General features: G+C 37.0%; 1 protein-coding gene across 1 annotated transcript; it reads right to left on the bottom strand.

The window, feature by feature from the left end:
- Positions 1 to 557: 557 nt before the first annotated feature.
- On the bottom strand, positions 558 to 23189 carry LOC149282507 (uncharacterized). Its single transcript, XM_089498090.1, has 50 exons — positions 23120 to 23189; positions 19679 to 19731; positions 18753 to 18836; positions 18080 to 18136; positions 17556 to 17600; positions 17148 to 17201; positions 17002 to 17055; positions 16585 to 16638; positions 16146 to 16199; positions 15363 to 15416; positions 14867 to 14911; positions 14400 to 14453; positions 14018 to 14062; positions 13817 to 13870; positions 13229 to 13327; positions 13094 to 13138; positions 12904 to 13002; positions 12743 to 12796; positions 12547 to 12654; positions 12110 to 12163; positions 11922 to 12020; positions 11550 to 11603; positions 11151 to 11249; positions 11010 to 11063; positions 10432 to 10485; positions 10283 to 10336; positions 9701 to 9754; positions 9320 to 9364; positions 8804 to 8902; positions 8353 to 8460; positions 7900 to 7953; positions 7400 to 7453; positions 7226 to 7279; positions 7079 to 7132; positions 6885 to 6992; positions 6634 to 6687; positions 6489 to 6542; positions 5767 to 5928; positions 5505 to 5612; positions 4725 to 4832; positions 4583 to 4636; positions 4346 to 4453; positions 3944 to 3997; positions 3443 to 3550; positions 3003 to 3056; positions 2791 to 2898; positions 2209 to 2458; positions 1628 to 1815; positions 1005 to 1247; positions 558 to 704 (listed from the first exon to the last, which is right to left on the bottom strand). Exons 1-50 carry the CDS (start codon positions 23187 to 23189, stop codon positions 558 to 560), a joined length of 4080 nt encoding a protein of 1359 aa, XP_089354216.1.
- Positions 23190 to 26758: the final 3569 nt, after the last annotated feature.

The following is a 26758-nucleotide window of genomic DNA, read 5'->3' as shown; positions in this document are numbered from 1 at the left end:
TTTTTCCTGGGGATTTTTTTTTTCCATAGATGACCTGATTTAATTGAGAAACATTTTAAAAAACACACAACATAGTATGGAAAAGTTGGATTTTAGTCCTTTATTAGCACCATTAGTACCTCAATTAGCACCTTTGTATAATGATTTTATTTTTGAACACCATGGTTACATGCTTGTTGGAGATGTGAAGACACTTTTTAAGTGTATGAGGTAGTTAAAACCTGCGGAAGATGTGGTTTTAAACTTCCTCCGTGGAAGATATTCAGGCCACAAATGGTGCAAACTTTCATGTTTTTTATTTGGGCTTTTTAAAAAATTTTTTTTTTTGCAAAAGCTGACATTTTTCCACAACATGATGTTTAAATCGTAAAAGATTTCATTGTCCTCTTAGGCATGTATTTAATTGCATTGCACAATGCTCTTTTCCATCTCATTTGCCCTTGGTTTTAAGCATGAAGATAAGTGGAAAAATGGAAGAGGTCAGCTTTCGGTATAAAAAACAAAGAAAGGGCAAAGAGAGGATAGTTCTTAAGTTAGTTTTATTGTTTTGTTGTTTTTCATTTGAAACAGACTGGGCCAAAGTCAGCACCGAACTCTTGGTCAGGGCCACCAATGTCCGAAATGGCAATGTCCAGGATGGGCAAACGTGATGGTTTGTTTGTTCTGTATTCAATGACTGTTCTTCCCCATGTACCTGTGTGTCTCTGTAATAAAAATGTATTAATTAGAAAACATATACATACATGGGTATAGAAAATTGTTTCCTTGTTAGAAAGACATAACTGGTCAAAATGTGGAGTGCACGCATCTACTAAATTTTGAAAACATATATTTGCAGAAGTCTGTTACAGTAAAAGCTGACTTTGAAGACAAAATGCCCCCAACTTTCTCTGATGGAGCCATTCAGTAATGTTCCAGTATACCAGGCAGGGTGCAAAATGACTTCCCCCAGTTTTCACTTCAATCCCTCGAACGACTTCCCCCAATATTGTAGCATTACTTACCGTGCAGCCATCTTCAAGGACAGTGAATGTAAATCTACTGTTGCCTTCTGCCCGTAGTTCAACATCATTGGATCCCTGCAGAAGGATGGCCTTCTTGAGGTTTCCGGTTTCTCCGTCCATGTAGGCAATGCTGTTCTTGCAGTGGTAAGTAATGTTCTGAGATGCATGGTTAGCCAGCAGACGCATGAAGGCAAACTGAGTGGCCATGTCCTTGGATGTAACTCCTTCTTCGTTGTATTCGATCTAGCAGAGGGAACACACAATATATTAGTTTCAAACAGCTGATCACCATCTTTTTTTTTTTTTACTAATTTTACTTTCATCGTTATTGGTAATATTCACTTCTGTTTTGTTTGTTTATCTCATCAAAAACTGGACACAAAGTTAGGATGTTAATATATCTGTAAGAATGCAAAGTTCAATGGCAACTTTCCCTTTCTCCTTCCAACGTTATTGATCATACAGAATAAAAACCAAGTTACAAAGTATTGCTTTCATTTTTCCACTTGAACCTCCATTCGATTACAAAACAAGCTCCTAAAACTATTTGCCAGCTACTATATAAGCATGAAATGAAGACACATTGCTCAGGATTCTTGTTTAAATATTGAAGGATTACTCACTTGGGTGCCACCGTTAATGGTTTCACCAAACCATACGTGCTTCTTGTCCTTAGTGGTCCTGGTGTACCAATTCTTGCGTGGAATGCCGTCAGGATTGGCATGGATGCATGTCTCTCCAGTGGAGAAGTCACAGAAAACTCTGATGGCATCTGATGTGCATCCTTGGTTAGGATCAACCCAGTAGAATCCTAGGAAGAAAAAATGTACCTTAAATTTAAATGTTCTTCTAATTTTATTTGTGAAATTCACCTTATCACAAAAATACCCAACCTGAATCTCTGAAATCATATGATGTACTGAGACATAACAGTTTTTAAATATTGTCCTTTGGACCTTAATATTGTCCTTTGTCCAAACTTCAGAATGTGTGAGCTTGAAAATCACTTTCTTAATTTTTTTTAAGAGGACTGTATTTGCTGCTTCATTAACCCTTATCAATTGGCATACAACATTTTTTACATACATTCTATATATAGGGGGTTTGTCTGGAACACCAATAAATACATTTAGAGAAAACAATTATTGAGGGCAGAACTTTTTGTTGCTAGTGTGTACTTTAGAACTATCTTTTTCCAACATACCACTGGTCCAATCAGGGTGACTGAGTCTTAAGTCACGGCAGGTACGAGCTGGGTTCTTTCTTGAGCCTTCAGGGGTCAGGATTGTCTCAATCTGGTTATTCAAAGATTTCAAAGTGGAATCAACTTCATAGTCCTTGGGTCTACGAGCAGGCTGGTCAGCTCTATAGAATTCACCACCTTCAAAGTTGGCCTCATATCCACCGCCAGAAGGTCCGGGATGTCCAGGTGGACCAGGAGGTCCAGGAGGACCCTAAATTAATTGCAGAGAATAAAATTAAGACTTATAGAAAATTTACTTTGTAGGGCAAATTTCAACTAATAGTTGGATTCATTAAGAACAAGTTCAGTGTATTAAATCAGCACCTGTGATGTGAATGGACTTGCTCCATCATCATAACACAAAGGTTTTTAGATAAAATACAGAGCAAATAAAGCTAAAAATGCTGATTACATGCGTTACTTTTCATTGTGACATGTGGAAATCCACATTATATTTTGAATACAATATTTAGTTATTACATCATTATTAGCGGTTCCTCCTAAATCCTATAAAGTAAGCCTACATTTTCACTTGGTACTTACAGCAGGGCCAGTGAAACCATTTGGACCGCGAGGACCAACGGGACCAATGGAACCAGGTTGTCCTACACGACCTTCTTTGCCAGGTGGACCAGAGGGACCAGATGGACCCTGAAATAATACATTTCAAACAATCAAAATTAATAGGAGTAAAACTGGATCAGTAATAAAAGATTTCAGTATTAAGGATTTATTAACTTGTTAAATTCACCTACCCGTGGACCAGATGGACCAACAGAACCAGCAAGACCAGTTTCTCCTGATTGACCCTAATAGATAAATAAGAAAAGTTTGCAATCAAGTCTTGATCTAAAACATATATAAGACAATATCATACATCTTCTAAATATATACCTTCAGTTAGGTAACTAATAAATATTGGTGAAAACATTTTCATGGGCTGCAACGTTCCTTTACAGAGCACACAGTTATGGAAACATAAAACCATATACAGACTTCTAGGTACATGGCTCAGGAGCACGACTCAAGCATAACTCCCCATATCCAAGTTGGCAAGTTGGTGTACCCTGCCTTCTTGGTTGAGAGGCTCCTAGGTTCCTAGGCTGGTGTGTATGATATTTAGTTTATTGATGATAGTAAAATAACTGGCTTTGGGCCCTTTCTTTATGTATCAAACGTTTTGTGTTATACTTACAGCAGGGCCGGGAAGACCTTGTAAACCGTTGTGTCCTTTGCGTCCATCCAAACCTCTTTGTCCCTTCTCACCGGCTTCACCCTTGTCACCACGGGCACCTTGTGGACCCTATAATGCAACAATAAAGCTTATTTAAAAATAACAAAGTGATTCTATGTCTTGCTACTTATTGTGATTTTTCTGAATTTGGGTTTATTATAAAGATATAATTTGACGGCAGACTTTCCTGATCAGTCCTTGATCTCATCTTAGATTCAGAACAGCTTTATGCCTGTTCTCATGCATGTTGAATTCCCTAACTATAATAATATTATATTATATTAACATTTACCACTTCTTCTGGGTGACTGCTCCACTAATTTACCACACTCTCAGCAAAGTAGAGCGATATAATGCAAATTAAAAGGGGATTTTAAACAACTAAAGTCCTCTGTCAGTTTTGTATGATGTAAACTATATTCATTAGATTTTGTGTTTATGAGAGAAAGAAAGCATACTTACAGATGGACCTCTGGCTCCAGCAGGACCAACATTTCCAGCAGAACCAGAAGGACCCTAAAATATAATAACACAAGTTATTAAATCTATATGAAAAAAATAGAAGTGACTAAAAACCTTTATCTCTTGGATGTGACAATTAAATGTAGATTTTCTTTAATGTGAAAGAATACCAAGCGATGTGAGAACAATTAACTGATCAGCAGCAAAAGAGACAAAAGTTACATATAGCAGCTCACATATGGTCAGTTTTAATTTTATAGGAACACATAAAAATAACAAACCTCAACTATCTGTCACTTCCCAAAACCATTAATTTTCCAGCTCAATAAACATTTGGGATGGTTTTACAGATTAACTATATGGGGTGTAACTGAAAGAAAAATGGACAAGATGGCTACTTACAGGTTCACCACGGTTTCCAGATTTGCCAGCCTGACCAACAGCACCAGCTGGACCAGGAGCGCCAGCAAGACCAGCAGAGCCACTGTTACCAGGATAACCACGTTCACCCTATAAAAAGTGCCAAGAAATCTTAGTTTCATTAGCAAGACTGGAGATAAAGCATGACAGAGCATACTAAAATATTTTTCCAATTGTTAATGTTTGCCATATCCATAACTAACCTCTAAAAATGCTTACCTTAAGACCAGGAAGACCATCACGGCCTGGAGGACCATCATTGCCAGGGTTGCCCTAAATATCATACAAAATTGTGTATAATTACTACTGAGTGCCATACTAAGAGATGTTATGATGCTGTAAAATTACTATCTTTACTTACATCACGGCCAGCTTCACCATGAACACCAACTGAACCAGGATTTCCTACAGGGCCAGGGGGACCACGAGGACCTGACAAACCAGCGGGACCAGAAGAACCTGGCTCACCCTAAAGAAGAACACAGTATTTTCACCCTGTTAATGTTTTATCATAACCTCACCTGGCTTCTCAAATTCTTAAAAATATTTTTTAATAGATATTTGTTTATAGCGGCTTCCAAGAAGAAGTATCTGGGGTCTCGGAAGCTTGTATAACTTTACACCTCCTACTTTATTGGTTCCATAAATGGTACCAATGTTGACCAAAACTCCATTTACAGTGGGTCCCTACAAAATGATACACTAATGCACTACTGTGGACAATGTATCTGATAAAAATCTGAAATTTTAATTGTACCTTTTTTTTATATAGGTTACTAATTTAAATATTGTAGCTAATTTACTAAGCTGTAATACTGTTGGTATATTCAGCTGCCAGTAGGACAGACTTTTCTTTATAAGCAATGCTCACATTTGTCATCTTGTTGGTCATTATGATCTTAAGCTAATCTTGCCAACCACTAGGAGTTAGGGAGCCATGGTTCCTAAAAACATTATTGTTGGCGCCTACATTTTATTAATTTTTTGGGGGGACATTATTATGTAGAAAATTCAACATTTGTTTTAAAAAATGTTTCTTCTGGTTTGTAAATTGATCAAGTACTTGTTTGAGTATGTACGATAATTGGTACTATATAACATTTTCAATTGTAAGAAATAAACTATTGTAATTTATACTCACGTTTGCTCCAGAACCACCAGGCAGACCACGTTCACCTCTTGTTCCAGGAAGACCAACAATACCACGTGAACCAATTACTCCAGAAGGTCCAGCAGAACCTGGAGCTCCCTAAAAGATGACAAGCAGAGAGATCATATAGCGAAGCTCAACCGTTTCTGACATGGGTGGAGGGGCTTAAAAGTTGTATACATAGTTCAAATTAAGAGACATTAATTGAGGTTTTTGAAAGTCGGTTACTAAACATCAAGACAGTGTTACTTACAGAAGAGCCAGCTTCACCAGATGGACCTTTGTCCCCAGATAAGCCAGCTGGGCCAGCTGCACCTAGTTCACCAGGACGACCGACTGGACCACTGTCACCACGTGGGCCTCTTGGTCCATCTTTACCAGGTTGGCCTGTGGGGCCAACAGGTCCAGTTATACCCTGTTGAAAAGAATGTTAAATGTAGAAATGGCAAACTGTTTTGCAGGTAACCAGTATTATCTTTTATCTATCCTTAACTAAAGGTCCAGTATATTTGCAGATTTATTAGTGTTGGAAAACCCAGGCCATTTCACTTTTATTTTTTATTATTAAAACACTTAAAAATAAAACCCAAAGGTGATATGCAATTACATGTGAAGCTGCATTTAATCAAAGTGCAAAATTGGCAAGAAAATATAATTACAAACCAACCTTCAGCTATATAGCTAACCAGCTAAATTATACAGCTAACATACACCTGGATTAGTCCATTACTCCATTACTAAAGTTTTAGTGTTATCATTTACATTGCAAGAAGGCAGACATTTGCAATCCATGGTATTGGCTATCCAATCCACTATGGCTGAAGGTAGACTTCACCTCGATCTACATTATCTCATCTACATTACATCACATTTAAGATGTTTGGTTACTTCCACAATCACTTGATTTTTAATCAACAAATGAAACACTTGTCATTTCATGGATTAATCATGAACTATAATGTGAAAAGCACTTACAGCAGGACCAGGAGCACCGGGTCTTCCAGCAGCTCCAGGGAAACCAGTTGCGCCCTAAAAATAGTAAGCATAAACAGTAATTTTAAAGCATGTGCTAGTATTTAAAGTATATTAGGGTTCAACATAAAGGAATGGTTTAACTTACAGATGGACCAGAATCACCACGAGCACCCACGCTACCAGCTGCGCCATTGGGACCCTATAACAAAAGAAGAAATTAGAATTTAGTTCTTTCTGATTGAAGATTCACATCACATCAGATTTTGCAATTGGAATGTTTTGCAGCCTTGAAATAGATTGTAATATCTCATAAAAGCATCAGCAGAGATAGATTTGCAAAACCAGATGCTATGCTAACCTATTGAGTAGAGCTGTACAATGGAAAATGTTACTTACTGCTGGGCCGGAAGAGCCTACAGCACCAACTGCACCTTGTGGACCAAGTTCTCCTTTGGGTCCTTTTGCACCTCTGTCTCCTTTAGCTCCAGCTTGCCCAGATGCACCCTATATAAATAGCAAGAGATCAATACACGCAACTCAGGTCATCAAAACAGCTTTCTTTTTTTCTTTTACAGGAAAAAGCTACTCACAGGAGGACCACCGAAGCCAGTAGGACCAGCAGGGCCAGCCTCACCACGTTCACCCTGAGGACAGACACAACATACATTTAATATGTAGCTTAATTTGGGTAACAGCTCTTAACTGTCTTCTGTAAATCAGTGTGGAAGGTTACTTACAGGGGCACCGCGCTGACCAGGGGTACCAGGAGGACCAGAAGGGCCAGATTCACCCTAAAATATCACAGAGCACAATATCAATATATCTTGCAGGCTTAATAGAATTGGTGGCACAGATAAGCATTGTCAGCATATAACATAAAACGTTATATAGTTTATAAACAACATACTTACTCTGTCACCAGGACCACCAGCAGGACCAGGAGCACCAGCAGCACCAGCGGGACCCTACAGGAAAAAATAAATAAAGATAGGAAAAACAGAATAATGTATATGTATCATAAAGCTAATGCATAAAGTTTACATTGCATTAGATAAACAGTAACCATGACTTTGATTTACCATATAGTACCTACAGACTTAGTAGCCAGATGGGTTTGTGGAAGTGGGGGTGAATTATGTTAATTTTACTCCAAACACAACAAGCAACAGCAAAAACAATGGAGGAAAACATTGCACTGTGAGATAGGGACAGTATTTACATCATAGGATTTTGGGGTTTACTATACTACTGAAAATATAAGAGTAATGCTTATTGAAGCTACTTATCAGTTTTGCCAGGTGATGACCCTATGGCAAGGTAGAGCAAATAAAGTGTAGAATATATGAAATTATTTGCTAGCCTGAATTTAAACTCTATATATACCCAAAATATTTGTATGTTATGTACTTACACGGGCGCCATCTCTTCCGGGGTTACCATAATCTCCAGTGTTGCCAGCATCTCCCTGCAAAGGATTAGGACCATTGTTTAAAAATTTAGTACAATTTTACTTTACAAGATAGAAATGGAGCCTGCTATAATTACATCAAGTCAATTGGCCACATGTTTAGATCAAATATTATTTTCCTGTAACCATTTCATGTAGTTGACATACAGGTAGAAAATATCTACCATGCTGGTGTATGGTTTGTATGCACACCCCTCATATCACAATTTGTGATTCACCGATGCTCTAGATCAAGCATAAAGCACTAAAATGGAGGGGCAGCTATACAGTGAATGTATGCACCATAAAAAAGGAAGTGTATCTTTTGAGATATGTAAATGTTTTCAAGACATGAAACAGCAGGTACCACAAACTCATTGGTGGATAACAGGTACAAAGTAGATCCAGCTATATTACCTTTTCACCTTTAGTTCCAGGAGTACCAGCTCCACCTCTTTCTCCTGGGATTCCAGATGGGCCAGATGGGCCAAGACCACCATTTAAGCCAGCAGCACCAGGTTCTCCCTAGAAACCAGAAACAATACTCGGGTCAGTTCTGTAAGGTCATGGTTGCAACTTTCCTTGAATACCAACGTACAATACATCAAGCCTGAGTTCTGCACTCCTATAATACCTACCTTATTATGTATATTACAAATAGAGCCTGCACGTATACGTATTGCTTTACTGTTAATTTACTTACACAGGCATTGTGGTAGAAAATACACTACACGTGTATGTGTTGGAAAAAGAGGAGACTGTGGACATATTAAGAAAGTGTATAATCTTCAATGCAGAATGCATCTTCAAAAGAAGAGTGTATGCTTGTAAATGAATGACTGCGTGAAGATGTTGGACAGATGCATACCTTGTTTCCATCGGTACCAGGAGCGCCACTAGGGCCACGAGGTCCAAGAGCTCCAGCAGGGCCTGCAGAACCACTCTCCCCAGGAGCACCACGTTCACCCTGTACAGTAAGAGGAAGGAGTTGGCACAATCAATACAATAATTAATTATTTTTGTTGAACTATCACTATTCAGTCACTCCAGTGTGATTCATTCAGCACCACAATGGAGGAGTTGGGATCAAAAAATAATAAAAACAAAAATATCTTCCATTATGGATGTCTACATTTGGGTCATGTGGTGCAAATAGATGTTGCTGTTTTTCATTTATGCACATTGAGGTTATATTATCATGAAAATTCAGTTATTTTGAAACCACCTTTGATTAAAAAAATGGCTTCTGTTTAAATGCATATCTCAGAAGATGCTTTTTAACGGTCCATTATGCTTAAGTGACTACGGCGTTTCAGCTACATTTTCACAATAGAACATGGTCTCATGAGATCTTAACCATCTTTAGATGTGTAGTAGTACTTACTCTTGGACCAGCAGGGCCAGCAGCACCAAAGTCACCAGGGCTACCCTAAAATAAGAGAAATGTTCAGGATATTAAACATGTTTTAATGAAACACATTTTTCTCTGTGGCGATCATGAACCAACTGACCAATATAGTTTTCTAAACCCTGAACTAAATGGAAAAAAATTCTACTGAATACAACTTTAAATCAGTTTTTGGCATGTATTTAACTTGATTTAAAGGTTCAAGATAATGAAGCAATCAGTTTCATAGATTTTGCCAACCAAGTCGATGAAAGTTATATTCAGACTAAAACTAAACAACTCTAAAAATGGTGACAAGCTATATATGTAGTTAATTTGGAATATTTATGATGCCTTCTCATCCCCTTGATTACTTACTCTCTCTCCTGGTTTGCCAAGTTCTCCAGCAGGACCGCCTGGGCCTGGAAGACCCTAATGAAAGAAAAATCTTTTTAACCATTCAGTAAATTTTGACCTATTGTTCCAGAAGTGTTAGTAATAATAATATTAATAATACAGCAATTTGGAATTGTAATAATTAGAAAGATACACTTACTGCAAAATACACTATGGTACCTCATAAAAATATTGGTACTATGGTACTAACCGGCTCAATGTCTAGCCAAATAAGGAAACAATACTATTTACTACTTTTGTCACGTACAATGATATAATATTATCATGACGGTAAGTAGACTAAATGGTAAATGGGGTCTTTACTGATACTATTAATTTAGTAACATCTGATACTTAAAAAACAGAATATTGTAGTTGAACCGTTTTTGTTTTGTGATGTCCTCCTCAATACCCTACTTATTCTTAAATGTTAGGTTTCCAAATTATTCATCACTGCTGAAATCTAATACATATTTATTACACAATAAAATGAGAATTCAGGCAGCACCCCCAATGATGGTTCTGCTTCACTGCACATTAGAACTATAGGAGACACCTCCTCACCTGGAATCCTGGGGCACCTGAGGGACCTTGTTCACCTTTTTCTCCTTGTGAACCCTGTAGATCCAATACAGGAAAAAATATTACAGGTCTGACCTTAAGCTCTATTAATAAAGACTAGTGCAATCAACCAAATAAAAATTCCTACTTACAGTAAGACCTGGGGGACCTTGTGCGCCATTATTTCCGTCAGGTCCGGGAGCTCCCTGGTCAAAAACATCAAATAATATTGGTGTAGTAAAATGAATGGCATCTAAGATTCAATGCATACCTACCATGATCTGTACATACTTAAGAATACATATGTAAAGTGGCATTATGCAAAAAATGCCCTACTTGTTTGTTAGCTGTACATATATGAATAAGTTCTAAAGTAGCTCTAGGTCTTAAATATGTATTTGTGCACCTTATCTGTGTGTTTATTCTGCAGTTGAGAAGCTACTAAAACATATCCTTCAAGTAATGACTAAAAATCAGTCCATGTCCCACATAGACAAATCAGAAAAGGATCTGTATGTGAAAGAAATGTTATTAATTTACTAAACATGTCATTTCCATATTGGAGATGTTTGGGTACTTAGGCTCCAAAAACCTCCCATCACCTAGCTGAAGATGGTGTGTACTACATGTAATGTAATAGTGTTTTCTTTATAATATGAAAATATAATATTCAAATAGTATAAATGTATAGTGTGATAAGCTGTGTTATGAGAGTTTATTTGTTACTTACCCTGTTTCCAGAAGGACCTTGGCTTCCCTTTTCTCCGTTTTTGCCAGGCTCACCCTAAGAAACAATTTGGTAACATTAATAATACAATAAGCAGGTAGTCTACCCTCTCTGCTAAGGAAAACTTCTCAAAATATGACTTACATTAGGACCTTTGGGTCCAGGGAATCCAATGCTGCCAGGTTCTCCTCTGTTACCAGCTGGGCCAGCAGGACCATTACGTCCCTCGGGACCTGGGGGACCCTTGAAAACAAAACATTGGCCATTGAAGGTAGATCCAACACACAGATGTCACATGCGCTATCCTAAATTAGTATTTCTAATCAACCTTAACCAAAGAAAAAATATTTATGGACAACCTGAACAAACAGCCATTTTTCCTATTTAGGTGCTCTGAAAGATATTAACATTTTGATTATTAAGTCGGCTAACTCCTATTGTAATCTGTGTTCCCCAATAGGACATTTAGCCCTATCAAGTCATTGCAAAAGTTTGGCTCAGTAATTAAAGTAATTGGTTAAATTAGTAATTCATGATACTTACAGCAGGACCTTCTTTGCCAGCAGGTCCGGTGTTACCAGGGGAACCAGGAAGACCCTGTGCAAGAAAAAAAATATATCTATGACCAAGATTCAATCGGAAATATATGTGTCTCTATAAATATCACGATATGAGATAAACGGAAAAATGCTACAGCATGGCCATGATATTACACAGCTTATTGTATAGCCATCTTAATTAGCCTCATGGCTAATAAGGTTTCTTCTCCTTTGATATATTTTGGATATACATTATAGTGGAAGAATAAAGGTCAGTGTGATTCTTGAGTGCAAACGTAATGTAGATGTGAATAGTTGTTCTTTTATGTAATAGTAAGTAGCACAGTGTTGGTTCTTAACTGAGAACAAAACTTACTCTGGCTCCAAGATGACCAGGCTCTCCAGGGCGACCAGCATCACCATTGGGACCTCTTGCACCAGGAGGACCACTAGAACCACGGTTTCCAGCAGGGCCCTAAAGAAATTATTAGATAACCTGGGTTGAAGCAGAGGAGGCATGACACACACCATGAACATGGCAGTTGTTAAGGCAAACACACTTACAATTCCACCAGCTCTGCCATCAGGTCCAGGCAGACCACGGGTTCCAGGAACACCCTACAAAAATTAAAAGCAGTAAATTACCAATTGTAAGTATTTTGTCATATGTAAATATCCACTACCAGTCCATGCCACCTACATTTGCCACAAATAATAAACTAGAAATAGCTAAGATATGTAAATATATACATAGCAAATTTCAACGTAAACAAATTTCAACGTTATCATCAATTTATCCAACAATAATTTAAAAAACATATAATTATTAAATCTCAAAAACTAAGTAGCAATATTTCAAACTGTAAAGCTAAGTCATCTTTCTTAAAGAGCAGAACAAAAACACTTTGAAGTTTTTTTCTCCTGTTGTTCCTCTTTTACCCATGAAATCTAGAGCTGTCTCCCCATTAACTACATTTATTGAAACTTTACAACAGACATACTCTAATTCCAGCGTTGCCAGCAGGGCCAGATGATCCAGGTTCACCATTGGGACCTCTCTTGCCTTCCTCTCCAGGGGGACCAGCAGAACCTTGGGGACCAGAAGTACCCTATGTACAAAGATAAATTATCAGGCTTAAAAGGGGAACAAAAAATACTTATATATATGTAAAAAAAATTGTAAAGAAAAATACTTACAGGCTCACCCTTTGATCCAGTGTCTCCCTTTCCACCAGCTACACCAGGTTCACCCTAGGCCAAGAAAATTACCATTAATAAAGCAGCCAACAGATTAATCAACTTGATTGAATTATTGCCCTTATTTTGTAAGAAAAAAAAATGTCCCGGAGTTTACTTACAGAAAGTCCTCTGGAACCAGCAGGTCCAGCAGGACCAGAAGGGCCAGGGATACCACGTGGACCAGGAAGACCAGGAGCACCAGCTGTTCCGGGGAGACCCTGTTATGATGTAAGAACAGCAAATTATAAAAATAAAAAAATAAAACAAAACAAGTTCTAAAAAAAAGGCTTTAGCTAATTTAATACTTACAGCAGAACCTTTAGCACCATTAATGCCGTTAGTACCAGGGTTGCCCTGGAAAAATAAAGAAAATGTTATTAGCAGGGACTAAATTTTATAATATTCCTTAATTAATTACCTCTTTTATTTAGAGTATTTACTTACTGGTGGTCCAGCAGGGCCAGAAACACCTGGGGCTCCAGGTTCACCTCTTCCACCTGCAGCACCTGTGGGTCCAGAGTTACCAGCGGGTCCAATATCTCCCTGAAAAATGAAAATAATAAAAAGTTGATCTCATGTGCAATTAAAATGACCATATAACTTAATAACCTGGGAAATAAAACAATTATCTGGTCGCAATGAACAATAAACAACTTAATTTTCAGGAGATTTTGTGTTTTTGGGTAGTTAATGATAAAATAGTATTAACACATATTTCTGTGTTTAACAATTGAATTACACTTTTATTTATATCGCTATTGTTTGGTTGGTAAAACTTTTTGAAAATTGCCATTTCATATCAGCTGGCAATCACAGCATTATGGCCTGTGACCGGCAACCTGTATAGTATAGCTTTAAGTGACGTATTAAAATCTATGGCAAAATAAACTAATTCTAGAAAAGGCCATTATTCTTGAAGAACATTTCGGTCCATGTTGCTGTTTCAGTTTTCACAAACTGCCTGAATGTAGCAAGTAGGCCGTGGAAAACAAATGCGTGTAACACTGAAATTGGTATTGGTGTGGTAATTACCTTGGGACCAGGAGCACCGGGGAGGCCAGGGGCACCAGCGGAACCAATAGGACCCTGCAACAATACATTCAGAACATGTTAAATAATGAGTTTATATTATAACAAATATACATCTACAAAAACGTGTTTTATCACAAAACGTTGTGATACAGGAAGTCATTCCTGAAAGATCAGGCCCTAGAAGTGGAAACCGATACTTACAGCTGGACCGGTGGGACCGGCACTGCCATCACTTCCACGAGCACCCTAGTCAACAAAAAAACATCATTTTATTTTTACAAAAAAAGGAAATCATGAAAATAGAACCGTAGACATGTATTTGATATTTTCTTCCATTAATTACTTTTCATTGACAATTTGTCCAAATATAAAAGCTGGTGTTTAATTAGTTTTTTCTACACATATTATAATTAAACTGGTGCTTCTTGCTTGCAGGACACTTTGTCATGGCAGAAAAGGGATAGCTTAGAGATCCAATAAATAAATAGGAAGATAGTGGACAACACAACCTTGCATGGTATTAGTTTCATGATAATGTATGCGATGTTAACAAGTTGAAATTGCAGCTATTGTATGTACTTACAGAGGGGCCAGAGGGTCCAATACGTCCTCTTTCACCTGGAAGACCGCGAGCACCCTAAAGTTTCAAGAAAGCGTGCACATTAGTTATTTTATATTCACTTTGGTGTTTACATATTAAATGACATGATAATTTAATAGCAAAAAATACATTTATCTTCAAAGAGATGGGAATGGCTATACATTTACATGGATGGGCCTGGTTTTATCTATAGTGTTGTGGGAGAAAGGATTCATTTCCACCAACACCACAGCTATATATATATATATATATATATATATATATATACATATCTATATATCTCTCTGAAGAGCTGTGTGTTTCTTACAAACGAAGTGTAGGATTGTACCCCAAAGAACAATGGAAGGTGGAAAGGGGTTGTTAAAATGATAGGGAAATTACTTTTTTTTAAGGAAGAAGAACTTTGTGATGGGATATACTTATATAAAATTCAAACAACAGCTACTTACAGCCTGACCAGGTGATCCATTTTCACCATTGGCACCATTTTCTCCCTTAATAGAAAAAGAAAATCTTTAAAATACAATACATGGCAAATTATATAAAATAACAATTTAAAGAATTGTATTTAATATTTTTATTTAAAATATAACACATGCTTTCATTATAACTGATGCTTAGAACACATTGTCTCATCTCATAATTGGCGATTTAAGTATTTTTATCCTTTTTTTTAAATAGTTGCTCAGTTATTGCACAACGGGAGATGTAGATGTTACATTATTTCATATGATAGTATCTACTTCCTACTTCTCACCATCACTATTTTTGTTCAGGCTAAAATCAATGAGGTCTATGATAAGATAATGGTTTCACTCCTTAGAGAAACACATTGAATTAATGATGTCTTTGAAGAAGTTCAAGATATTAATTTGTTGTGGTCTACCTAGCATGTTCGTAGAAGCCATATATACTGTACAAATTATGGCACATATTGTTAATTACCTTTACACCAGCAGCACCAGGGGCTCCCTTCTGTCCGTCCAAACCATTGTGGCCCTATAAGAAAAAGAACACAATATAATAATTAAAATAATAACTTATTAAGCTGCATCCTACTGTTTCTGTATGTCATCAATTATTTGATAATATTGCTCTATTAAGTTACTCAAGATTTTAATTAAATAAGAGTATGCGAGTGAGGTGTGTTATGGGCATCACCTGTATCTGTACTATTGGTGACCAGTATCCAACAAGTTTGTAATAAATAGCAAGTTATTCTGCTTGTTCATTGGATAACTTTACTGGTATTTTAACACCTTAGAAGGAAGATGAGGCAGAGGGAATATAAAAGAAACATATACATACATCAAAATTATACAAGGGAAGTTTACTTCAAAGTAGGAAAAATTCTATGGCAAGTGGTCCAAATTGAAAGATGCTTTGATTAAATAATTTCTTGGTTGAGTGGTAGATAAGAGTAATGGATTTCCAGCAGAACTGTAATGTATGGGATAGGCACAAGTCAGTTATGGTGATAAAGCCAAAGGACAAGTAAGGTTTGAGGTTCTAAAGTATAGCGAAAAATGGCTAGATAGCCAAATGCCTCTTATATGTTATATTTTGTGCTTCTACAAGAATAGGGAGGTGGAGGGACTGTAGCAGCCCTGTTATCTTTCACCTGATACCACAAAGCTCTAACCAGTCACGAGTAAAATTATGTTTGTTTTTATAGCATATCATGAACGTAGTTATAGAACTCCTGTAATTAATCAAATTTTAACTCACTCTAAGTCCTTTAAATCCAGGAAGACCGGGAGTTCCGGGGAATCCACGAGCACCCTAATAAAAAATAATAAGAGGTCAATCAACCAATATTCACAAAGATAGAACAGATATACCATAATATCACATGCTTTATTTATTAACTACCTTTTTATAGAGTTCATGTTATTTTATAATAATACTTATGTAATTAATATGTTCTAAGAAAGGTAAAATGGGAGTACGAAACATGAAGCCGTTAGCGTTGGTCCAAAATATTTGAATCATGGAATATTGACTATGAGAGTGTTGGACACAGTTTGTCTTAATGTGAAAAAACAATGCATGTTATTAAATTGAGCTATATTTCATTGTGCAATAAAACATATTTTCAAAAAAGAACCCATTGGCATTAAAGTGGGCAACCAGGCTTGGACCATACGTAGATGAAGTGTTCCCATACCTGAACTCCAACTGGGCCTCTTTCACCAGGTCTGCCAGATTTTCCAGGGTGACCCTAAACAAAAAAAAAAGAAATATGGAGGTCACAAACAGTCTCAGCTTATGGATGGCAAAAAAGTATTGGCCGCTATTTTGGCAGCAAATTATGATGTGATCTCTATTTTTGTTTTACATAAGTTACTTAGAAAGGAATGTATGGATAAAAGTTATAGTTGAGTACTCTGTAAGTACTTAAGTAAGTGAGCACTGAATAGTCCTTAATTTGCAGATACTCTTTATTTGGCTTATTGCCAGGATTGGTTGGGCACCATTAATGCCCCACATCACCAATACCCCACCACAAAAACACACCATAAACTTTACTATTTACTTTCTTCTAAGCTAAAACCCCTGTTTTGCAAGCTTGTATTATACTTACATCTTCACCAGGTTTTCCAGGTGCACCAGATGGACCTCTGGAACCAACTGGACCCTAAAATTAGAGAAGGTGATACAAATCAAATGCTGAGTTTTGGGTTTTGTTAAGAATAACGTGTCATGCTCATATAGCTGGGGTAGACTTACTGTTTGACCAGGTTCACCAGGTTCGCCTGCAAGTCCTTGGAAACCTTGAGAGCCCTGAAAGAGGTAATACATGAAATGTAATGGTTCTTCATAGCGTATCAATTCCATTTTTGTCCAATCCTTTTAATGTATGTATTGTGAGAAGTGCTGTGTAAATTGTTGGCTTATCTCATGTTAATCCCTTTGGGTGCCTCTACTAAGGCTGACTCTTGGTTTGGGCACTTTCAAGGAGTTCATCCTTGATTTTCTCCATATCTACCTGAAATTTTTACAAAATCTACTTGATTCTATGTATTAGGTATTTGAAAAGATTTTGTTTCAGATAATAACCATTAAAAAATGGGTAGTTGGGGTAAATAAATATTGAATTTGGGAACCCTAGACAAATGACATATGAACTATACTCACAGGGGAGCCGGATGGTCCGGGTGGTCCTCTTGGTCCCATTATTCCCTGTAAAAAATACATTAATAATCAACACCACAATAAACACAAACACAACTCTAAAAAATAACTGGCATACCCTAGATGCAGCAAATGCTAATATTCATCCTTTACAGTTATGATAATGTGACACCATAATGTCCACCATGATGTCACCCATCAGAAATCACATCACTCTACAAATCTATAGAACCAATGCACTAAAGTGTGACCAATGTTAGAATTAAAGTATACTTTCATACACAATAATACATGTGAAGTAAATTGTTGGACTGCAGTGCCCAGCTAGGCTATTTCTAGGAGTTTTACAGTATGATAGTTGGAAAACTGATGTGGACCGGTTCTTTATTTAAATGACAATTACTGAAATAAATTATATACCTTGATTCGGATATTCTATTTCTAAGGATGATGAGGTTTACCTACAATTAAAACCCTGTCAGAGGAAACGTATGTTTTTTTTAACCATATGTAAGAAATTTACGCACTTGTGGTCCTAAATCACCGCCGCCTGCTTTGGATGGGTCATACTGAGCAGCAAAGTTCTGAAAAAAGAATAAGGTATTACAGTCTTGGTTATGGATTAGTAGCCAGTGTATAACTTCTATGACATAATTTTTAAGAGTGACCCTAATGTTTTACACTATATAGTCTTAGTATGCATCTTTAATCAAGGTTTACATAATAGTGCTCTGTGGCAGGCATTCTAGAATATGCTTCTGAAACATCACATAATTGCACAAGCCTTACCATGGACACTAGTGTCCTTGTAAGGAAACTTTCCCAGCCCCTGGTGCCAGTGTTACCAAACCAATGGCCACCATGACCCCCAAGATCCTCATTAAAGCAGTCCACGGTGCCATAGTTTGGTCAGTGTCATCCTAATAACAATATATATAGGGGGTTTATTATTCTGGTTAAAGAGGCAAAGTGGAGCAATTCCTAGAGCACTGCTTCGACTGCTATGGGTATTAGACCATTCTTGCCAGCCTGCACCAGAATTGATCCTTGTAAATAACAGCACAGACAGTGGTTAAGATCCTTATTATAGAAAAAAAACCCACTTAAATGCTGTACTTCAGATTTAGGATTTACACAGTTGTATTGCACTGCAGCTTTATTAGAGTATCCTCCAACTACTAGAAATTATTATATGCTTACTCCGCCAAGGCCGGGAGGCCCAGGTGGGCCTGGTAATCCTGGAGGTCCATCCTCACCGTCTCTGCCTGGGATACCAGGAGGGCCCTACAAATATAAAAGGAATATATATATATATATAACAGGTCATATAGGCATTTATCTGCATCACAGGTATAAAAACTAGATGAACGGGTCACTGGTGTTCCATAGCAGGGTGCAGTGAGCCCTGGCTTAATAAGTGTCATGAATTAGAGACTTTCACAAGTTTTTATTGCATTGAAGACATGAAAAATGGCATATCTTGCTTATTGACCTTAATAGTCAGATGTAAAGTAGATTGAGTTAATATGCATGTTGGAATGAAATCCTGGTTTTAAATCCGACCTCAAAAAGACCATGGATTCACATGCAGTCTATTGTCTGTAGGAAATATGACACCATATTTCCCAGGAATGTACAGGGAAGGGTCTATGGGTCCCGCTATACATGAAGTTCATACAGGATACATAGGTATATATACAATACTATATATATATATATATATGTGCCCCATTTATTTTTCTTGGGAAAGAAGCTGATATGTTTGCATATCTTAATAGCAATTCCTGCACAAATTAATTGTTGTATATATAGAGGATCCAAGAAATATTTTTGGCCTCCAATCCCTAACTCAAACAGAATAAGAAATATGTACAATTGAACAATAAAAAAAAACGATTTAATACAAAGCTTAAAGTTTATTAAAAGGGACCTGCAGCAGTTATTTATTTTATTTTCATAAAAGTGTAAAAAAAAAAAAAAGAAAAAAATAACAATAGTAATAAATAACAATATTATAAAACAGAATGTGTTATAATAGAAAGGAAAGGAGAATGCAGAAGAACAATTAGATTAGCAGGCGCTGAATGTATTACTTGTAGAGGAATGAGAGCTGTATGATTCCTTACCCTATCTCCCTGTGGGCCTTTGTCTCCTCTTGGCCCCTGTTGGAATAGACATGCTCAGTATAGCTCTATTACTCATCATGGAAAATGCACATTATAGTTATAACGGTAGCAATCACTCCAGTCTGCTCTAAGAATACCGACTATAAATCAGATATCAATTAATATAGTGAAATACAATACAATTGTTAGACCTCATATCAGGATTTGATCCATTAGCTTTCTGCTAAATAGAAGCACTTGAGGAAAAGTATATTGTGCTACAGCCTTGTACAATAAATGCAGAAGTAACCCAATCTACGCTTACAGGATACCCTATAAACCTCTGGCATTTAAAGAGTTACTACACTTTTGGTTTACACCGCTTTGTTGGACGTGGGGTCTAGAAACTTTTTTGACAGAACCTCTTTGAAATTGAACCTACTAAATGAGCTGGCATCGTACGAAGACATGCCACGGAAGGTGGTAGTCGGCGAAAGGCAACCTTTGGTGTTCCTGCAGCTATAGAAACATCTCCCACTATGTCCAGCCAGGTGTCTGCAACTTTTTAAGTGTCTTTGTTGTCTGTTTATGCTTATAATGTCTTGTAAATATTTGGAATTACAAATGCAGTCAGAGTGGGATTCTGGCACCTCAGCATTGTAGATGCATGAGAATGATGGGATTTAGTACCATCGATAACTAAAATGCCAGAAAAGAAATGACTCTAAGATAAAGTATAGCTCAGAAATACCTCCATCTGTCTTAAAGGGACTGTACTTGGTTTGTACCCCAACAGTAACTGGACTGACAGACAAGAACTGACATCAGTGGACAGTAATGGTAAAAGCAAATTAAAAAAGTGACAAGTAAAAATGAATACTTTCACATTTTCAAATATGTTTTATTATAGCATATGTATATATTTTATAATATACATATATATATATAATAGTGTCACCTGTACATTTAATAAAAATCATCAGGCTAATTCTCATAACAGAGTTCTGGTTTGTAGATTGGAAAATGTATCTCATCATGTAACCTTCTGCTGTACCATAGCCTCATAATCACTCATACAGTAATATGAAGACTGAAAAAATGCTTACCCTTCGAGCCTAGACAACAGAAAAGAAAAGAAAAGAAAAAAAGAAAACTAAATTAATGAAAAAAACATTGCGAGTGCCACCGGTGATATTTTGTTGATATGACATGATATAGCAATTTCATAACTTCTACAATATACAATTCTACAATTCTCCCACGGGAATCACAACTAAAATATAATATATAGTAACCACATTTGTGCAATAATTCCAATGTGAAAAGCAGAAAAGCACTGCAAGAAAAATATATAATCAAAATAAGTTTATGATGATTGAGGTATCTTCAGTTCCAGATGTTAAATCCAAGGGAGCAAATTTGTATCCACACCTGATTTTATCCATGATTTTGTAGTAGATCACAAGAATCCTAAATTCCCTCGGTTTCCAAAGGTGCAAATTGTTTTTCAGCTGGGTTTCCAGTTTTCCCATCTGAAATTTTTGAATGGGCCATGTTGCCCCCTATATTTGGGAAGCCCCTGTAAAGCCAACCCATACAGGAAGCCTGGGTGGGTTCATGCAATAAGTGGCTAGTCCACCTAGTGCACCAATGGAACAGGTTCTTACTCTAAATAAATATACAAAGGCAGGAGTTGGAAAAATCAGGAGAAAGAGAGAAAATGATATGTAAATGAATATACTGACCTCATTTACAACTGTACAGCAGGAATATGGAGAGAAAAAAATAGAAAGAAACAGCAGGTTAGAATAAAAACCTTATAAAAACACACAAAAAATTAAAAAAAATCCTCTAGACCTCATACACGGAAAGTAACAATTGTCCACATCATCATAAACTGTATCTACAGATATATGTTATATTGTTGGTTCAAACTCCTGTAATATAGGGTGCCAAAAATGAATCTTGTAATAATTGTTTTTAACTCTTTGAGTACCCATAATTCTGTGCTAGATTCATGGTACTGGTAGTTTTGGGTTAACAGTTGGAAGTTTGTTTTTTGCTTAATTGTAAACAACTGAACTTGAATTTAATAAGCTATTTTCAATGTTTCTACCAATTGTATAACTAAAAACAGAAAAATGCTGGATTTCACTAATGCAACATTATAGAATAAAGCTATATATAAAGTATATGTTGTTATATATAAGAGCCAGCAGAGGGGGCCATGATTGATTAAGCCCTGGCTGCTCACTGCATTCTTTCGTGAGCCAGTCTGCACAGCTTGAGCCAGCTGTGACATGAAACAGATTGTAGTTGACCCTTGCACTGCCAGAGTGCACATTAAGCTGTTGCTTTCTTAGCTATATGCACAATAGGTTAAATGTAGTTTTAAAAATCTACTCATAACAAGAGAAAGCTTGTGGTATGACATTTCTACAAAATATGTGGGTTATACTGAATATATGTGTTATTAACCCCTGAGAAATATTCAATGTTAAGGGATGGACAACCTTTGACCCTATGTGTGTCCCACAACAACCATCCACATTAGGCAACGCCCATTGGCTGTTGTTAAATTGCAATACCCATTATTTAAATTTTCCTAGGAGTTTGGCTAAGGCTGATGCGAGTTAAAGTACATCAACAGGGAGTGTCCATGCTTTATGGAGAGTGGTAGTGGTAATTTCCTTTCAAGGAGTGAGGTCATGTCTAGTTACTGTGTATCCATTAAGTGCACTAAGAATGTGTAGTTACCCCTCCTCATGGAAAAACATGAGAGCAGGGGGATTATCAAATACATGTTCCAACAGGCAGCAGGTATTTGCTATTGTGGAGTTACTAGTTATTTCTTATTGCAATCTTATTGCAACTGAAAAAGAGTTTCTAGATTTGAAATGAATAGAAATATTAATAAAAAGGGATGTAATACTAGGCATCAGAATGGAAGAAATCTCCAAAAAAATATCTAGCTACTTAGATAGGAAATTAATTCCCAGCTCCTGCTTCGGGATACTAGCAAATTCTGTAGATCTGCGCTATCTGTAGTAACATGCATCTGCCACTAGATGGCGAGCGAAGAGTAACTTTAAGCAGCAGACAATGAAGTACAACGCCCAAGACTCCCAGATGTGCCAAGTACCAAAACTTTTGTTTTCAGCATCTTCAAACTTACGTCCATAAAACCTCCAAATATATACTAGAATTATTCTTTTTTACTAATTTGAATAGCAGAAACTAAGTGAGACATTAAATGGACTTAACTGAGCATATTCTTGGCACTCTAGTTGTATTAACTAAATGCAGAAAACATCTGCTTATTATTATCAAGTCAAAAACTTATGCTTTAAAGTAATCAGAATTATTTAAGTATGGGGGATACTTTAGCACCAAATCCAATAGCATCTTCCCCCACATTGCCATGCACTGTCCCTGAAAGAATAGAAAGCTAAAATCACTTACATTGACATGTTGCTAGGTATGAAGTTACTGCGAGCAGCAACACAGTCCTTGTGTCCACAAAGCTGAGCATGTCTATTGTCTAGACATGCAGACTCCTTGTGAGTATATGCCGGGTGGTTATTACTTATGCTTTGCTGTCATGCAGTCTTGTAGAGTAACTCCAAACTTAGCAGAAACCTGCAGCCTTGATGCTAACACAATAAAGCCAGGTCCGTCCCATTTATATGGCAGGAGGTTCCCTCTGTATAGTTTCATCAGGAACCTCCAAACCAATGAAAGGGGAGGAAAAACTACACCCAGTCCCCCCCCCCCCCTCTTTTCAAGTCTGCCTGAAGCTTGGACCTTATCTATCCCAAGCCTTCCCCATAACTTTTGGCAACAAAAGACATATGATGACGAAGGCAGTGTTGTTAAATTAGTACCATTCTTTTTGAGGACGTGGACATTCTTTAAAGCAGAGTCTGATTTTTTTTATTTGAAGGCTGGGTCTTCTTCACAGCTGAAGACCTGCTGATGTGTCTCCTGGTGGCAGACAGGTGGTGCAGGGCACAAAGCAGGAGCTGTCCAACAAATGGGTACTGTATGCCAGCCCCAGTCCTTATAAATCGGCATTTCTGCCAGGTGACCACACACCTGACTTCAAGCAACCAGATTATAATTTCAACATCTTTTCTATTGCAATCTGTAGATGAATTGCATGCCAGGTAACCGCATCCCTGACTTCCATACATTGGCTGATCATTACCACATTTTTTATAGCAGATTATATCTTTTTCACCAGTTTAAAAGTTTTTTTATATACTAACGGAAGACTAACTAGCAACAATTTCATTAAACCGGCCACTTTCTCACAATTTTTTACCCATTTTACTGAAGCCGAATGTCCACGTAAACTGAGAGGGATAAGGGCTTGACTTCAAAGCTGTCAGCTGTTATATGTCACATCAATGATGTGTGAGTTCAATTAACTCTTTGCTTGCCTCCGAGAAAAGTCTGTTAATACCCTTTGAACGTTTTAACCCCTTAATGACATGTACGGGCTCAAAATGCATTGTTTTCAATGGGTTTAGGGACCGCCCATTGTCCTTAAGGGGTTAAAGATGGTGTTTGGAATTTCTCTATTTTCTAGTTCGCTCCAAATCATCCTTACAGATTTTTTTTCTCTTAAAATCTGATTAGATGCTAATATTAGTTCTATAGGTTTGGGTCTTGCGAATCACCTATCAGGATATTATTATTATTATTTATTGTTTTATATAGCACCATCATATTCCGCAGTGCTTTATTATAAGTGAACTTGACGCAGATTAACAAAGTTTTGTTTCTAAACCAAACTAAAGAAATGTGTAAATATGTACGGACGTGTAACAATACAATACAAAATAAACACAGAAATGAAATAAACAAGAAGCCAATAAGAATGATTAAAGGTATGATTAATTCAACGGCATGATAACTAAGAGGATCAGTGTCTCCTCCAAGTGCAAGTTTCATTAGATGTAGTTCGGAATACCAGGGATTTGGTTTATAAAAGAAGTAGCGTAACTGAGTCTGATTCCTTTATATGAACTGCAGAGGGAGGGGAGAGATGACCATGTAGTTGATAGATGAAGAATCCCCCTTCCAGCTATAGCATTTTTTTTCTATGGTTAGAAATTCTTAGCAGACAGACAGACCTGCCGCAACTCGTCCCATCCTTCACTCTGTAGAAGCCATGAACCCGGAGACGTGGCTTCTCAACACAATTCTACGTAGCAAGTGGAGAATAGCCAAAAAGAATTGAAAAAAATAATGAATATGATATAAAAAATACAGCAAATATCTTATTAACAGTTGTTTACAAATCATACATTAATCCTTCAACTAAAAAAAAAATTAAATTCATTTGGCGGCACCGTGAGGGGTCATTACATTTACTTTTGTGTTTCTAGCCATTTTAGCAGAGTTAGGGTTACTGCACTTTTGAAACAATTTTCACAGTAAAACCGTATTTATGTTTAGTGATTGAATAAGCATTTGATTTTTGATGTACAATAAAAAACATCAATAGACGAAATGGATACAGCTGTGTGTGGATTATTCCCTTGGAGGTGCCCCAGCCAGCTGAGACAGGCTAATGAGGTCCCCACTCAGAACAGACCAAGAATGTTTATAGGGTTAATAATAATATTGCTCCAGTTGATGTTAGAATGAAAACTGAGACGTCAGTGTTGAAATATCAACAAATTACATACAGAATTGCGTGCAATGGTTATCCAGCTGTTGTGGTCCTCAACTCCCATCATCCACAGTCGCGTGTTTATCAATGGTTACCTACATCATGTCTGTGCGCCACAAATACCTCCCCTAACAATATGCATATACACATAAATAACAGCATTTTTATTATGGATTCACCTTATTGAGTTTTTAGAGATTCTTACAGGTTCTTCTTTGTAAAATATTATAGCAAAATCAATATTATTGTCATTTATATACAAAGCACTCATTTCATCTAAATGTGGCCCTTCTAATCTGTCCATTTATTCTTGCTGTAAAAACCTCTTTTTTTTAATTTATTTATTAAGTTCTTTTTTTCATTTACCACTCTCTTAGAGAAGAAAATCCAGCTTGCATTACGTCTAAGCCTCTGGCCTATCCATGTCCTCCTGGAGATGGGCTCAGAAATGTATCCATGTATACCATCTTACCCATGAATGACATTTCCCATTGTGGTGATTAAACCACTGCTCCCTAGAGAATGCCATGAGAGCCGGCTCTGCCGGAGATGTTTTACCATCTGATCTCTACTCACTTTTTTTTAACTTTTAGGAAAATAGGGCATATGAGCAAATTGGGGTGTGAATTCTACGCCTTCAAATGGAGTTCTGATATAAATAAACAAGAGCTATGTATACAGAGAGATCCTAATTCAAAGGGTTAAAAGTGGTGCCGTCTTGATAACAAGCAATGGAATGTTTCTGCTGATTGCTAGACTTTTAGCACTTGAACCAGATTTGTTCTTTATCCATAAACCTAATATCTCATGGAATGAATAGGATTTCATGCTGGACTAGTACAGGATTATATATAAATATATATATATACCAAAGATGCTACTATAAACCATGGTTAACTGATAACTTTGGATGGGTTGTAACTCCATGAGTCTTAGCATTACTTTACCCTCTAGCCATTAGGCATTTAAAGAGTTCATAATAAAATGATCTTAAGAGCTGGTGGAAGGAAAAACGTTCCTCACGGGATCCAGAAAATATATTTCCTCTTGGAGAGAATCTTCGTGGATGCTCTTCTCTTTTGAACAGCAGTTTGACTCTGCTTACAATGCTAACTACCCATTACTAATTGTTATCCTGCAGGGCACTTAGCCTGAAAATAGCACAAAGTGTATGTGACACACTCACCACAAACCACTACTTTATATTATATACTATTATGTACTGTAGTAGCACAGGGTTCACCCCACTGTTGCCTTTTTATGTACTGTTAAGATTCAGATAAGATGGAGTTAAACGAATCTCTGCTTTAAGCCCTTCTGGTTTTAGATTTAAAGGAATGCATAGAAGGGAAGGGGGAGCTGGTGGTATGATTCAGTTAAATTCTATTCCAGATGTATCTAGCGGGAGGCGAGGTTTTGTT

This window comes from Sceloporus occidentalis, unplaced genomic scaffold, assembly GCF_023333645.1.
Source record: "Sceloporus occidentalis isolate IW3139 unplaced genomic scaffold, rSceOcc1.0.p SCAF_113, whole genome shotgun sequence".
Classification (NCBI taxonomy): domain Eukaryota; kingdom Metazoa; phylum Chordata; class Lepidosauria; order Squamata; family Phrynosomatidae; genus Sceloporus; species Sceloporus occidentalis.
The sequence above is the reverse complement of the archived record's forward strand: the minus strand, read 5'-3'. Positions and strand labels throughout refer to the sequence as shown.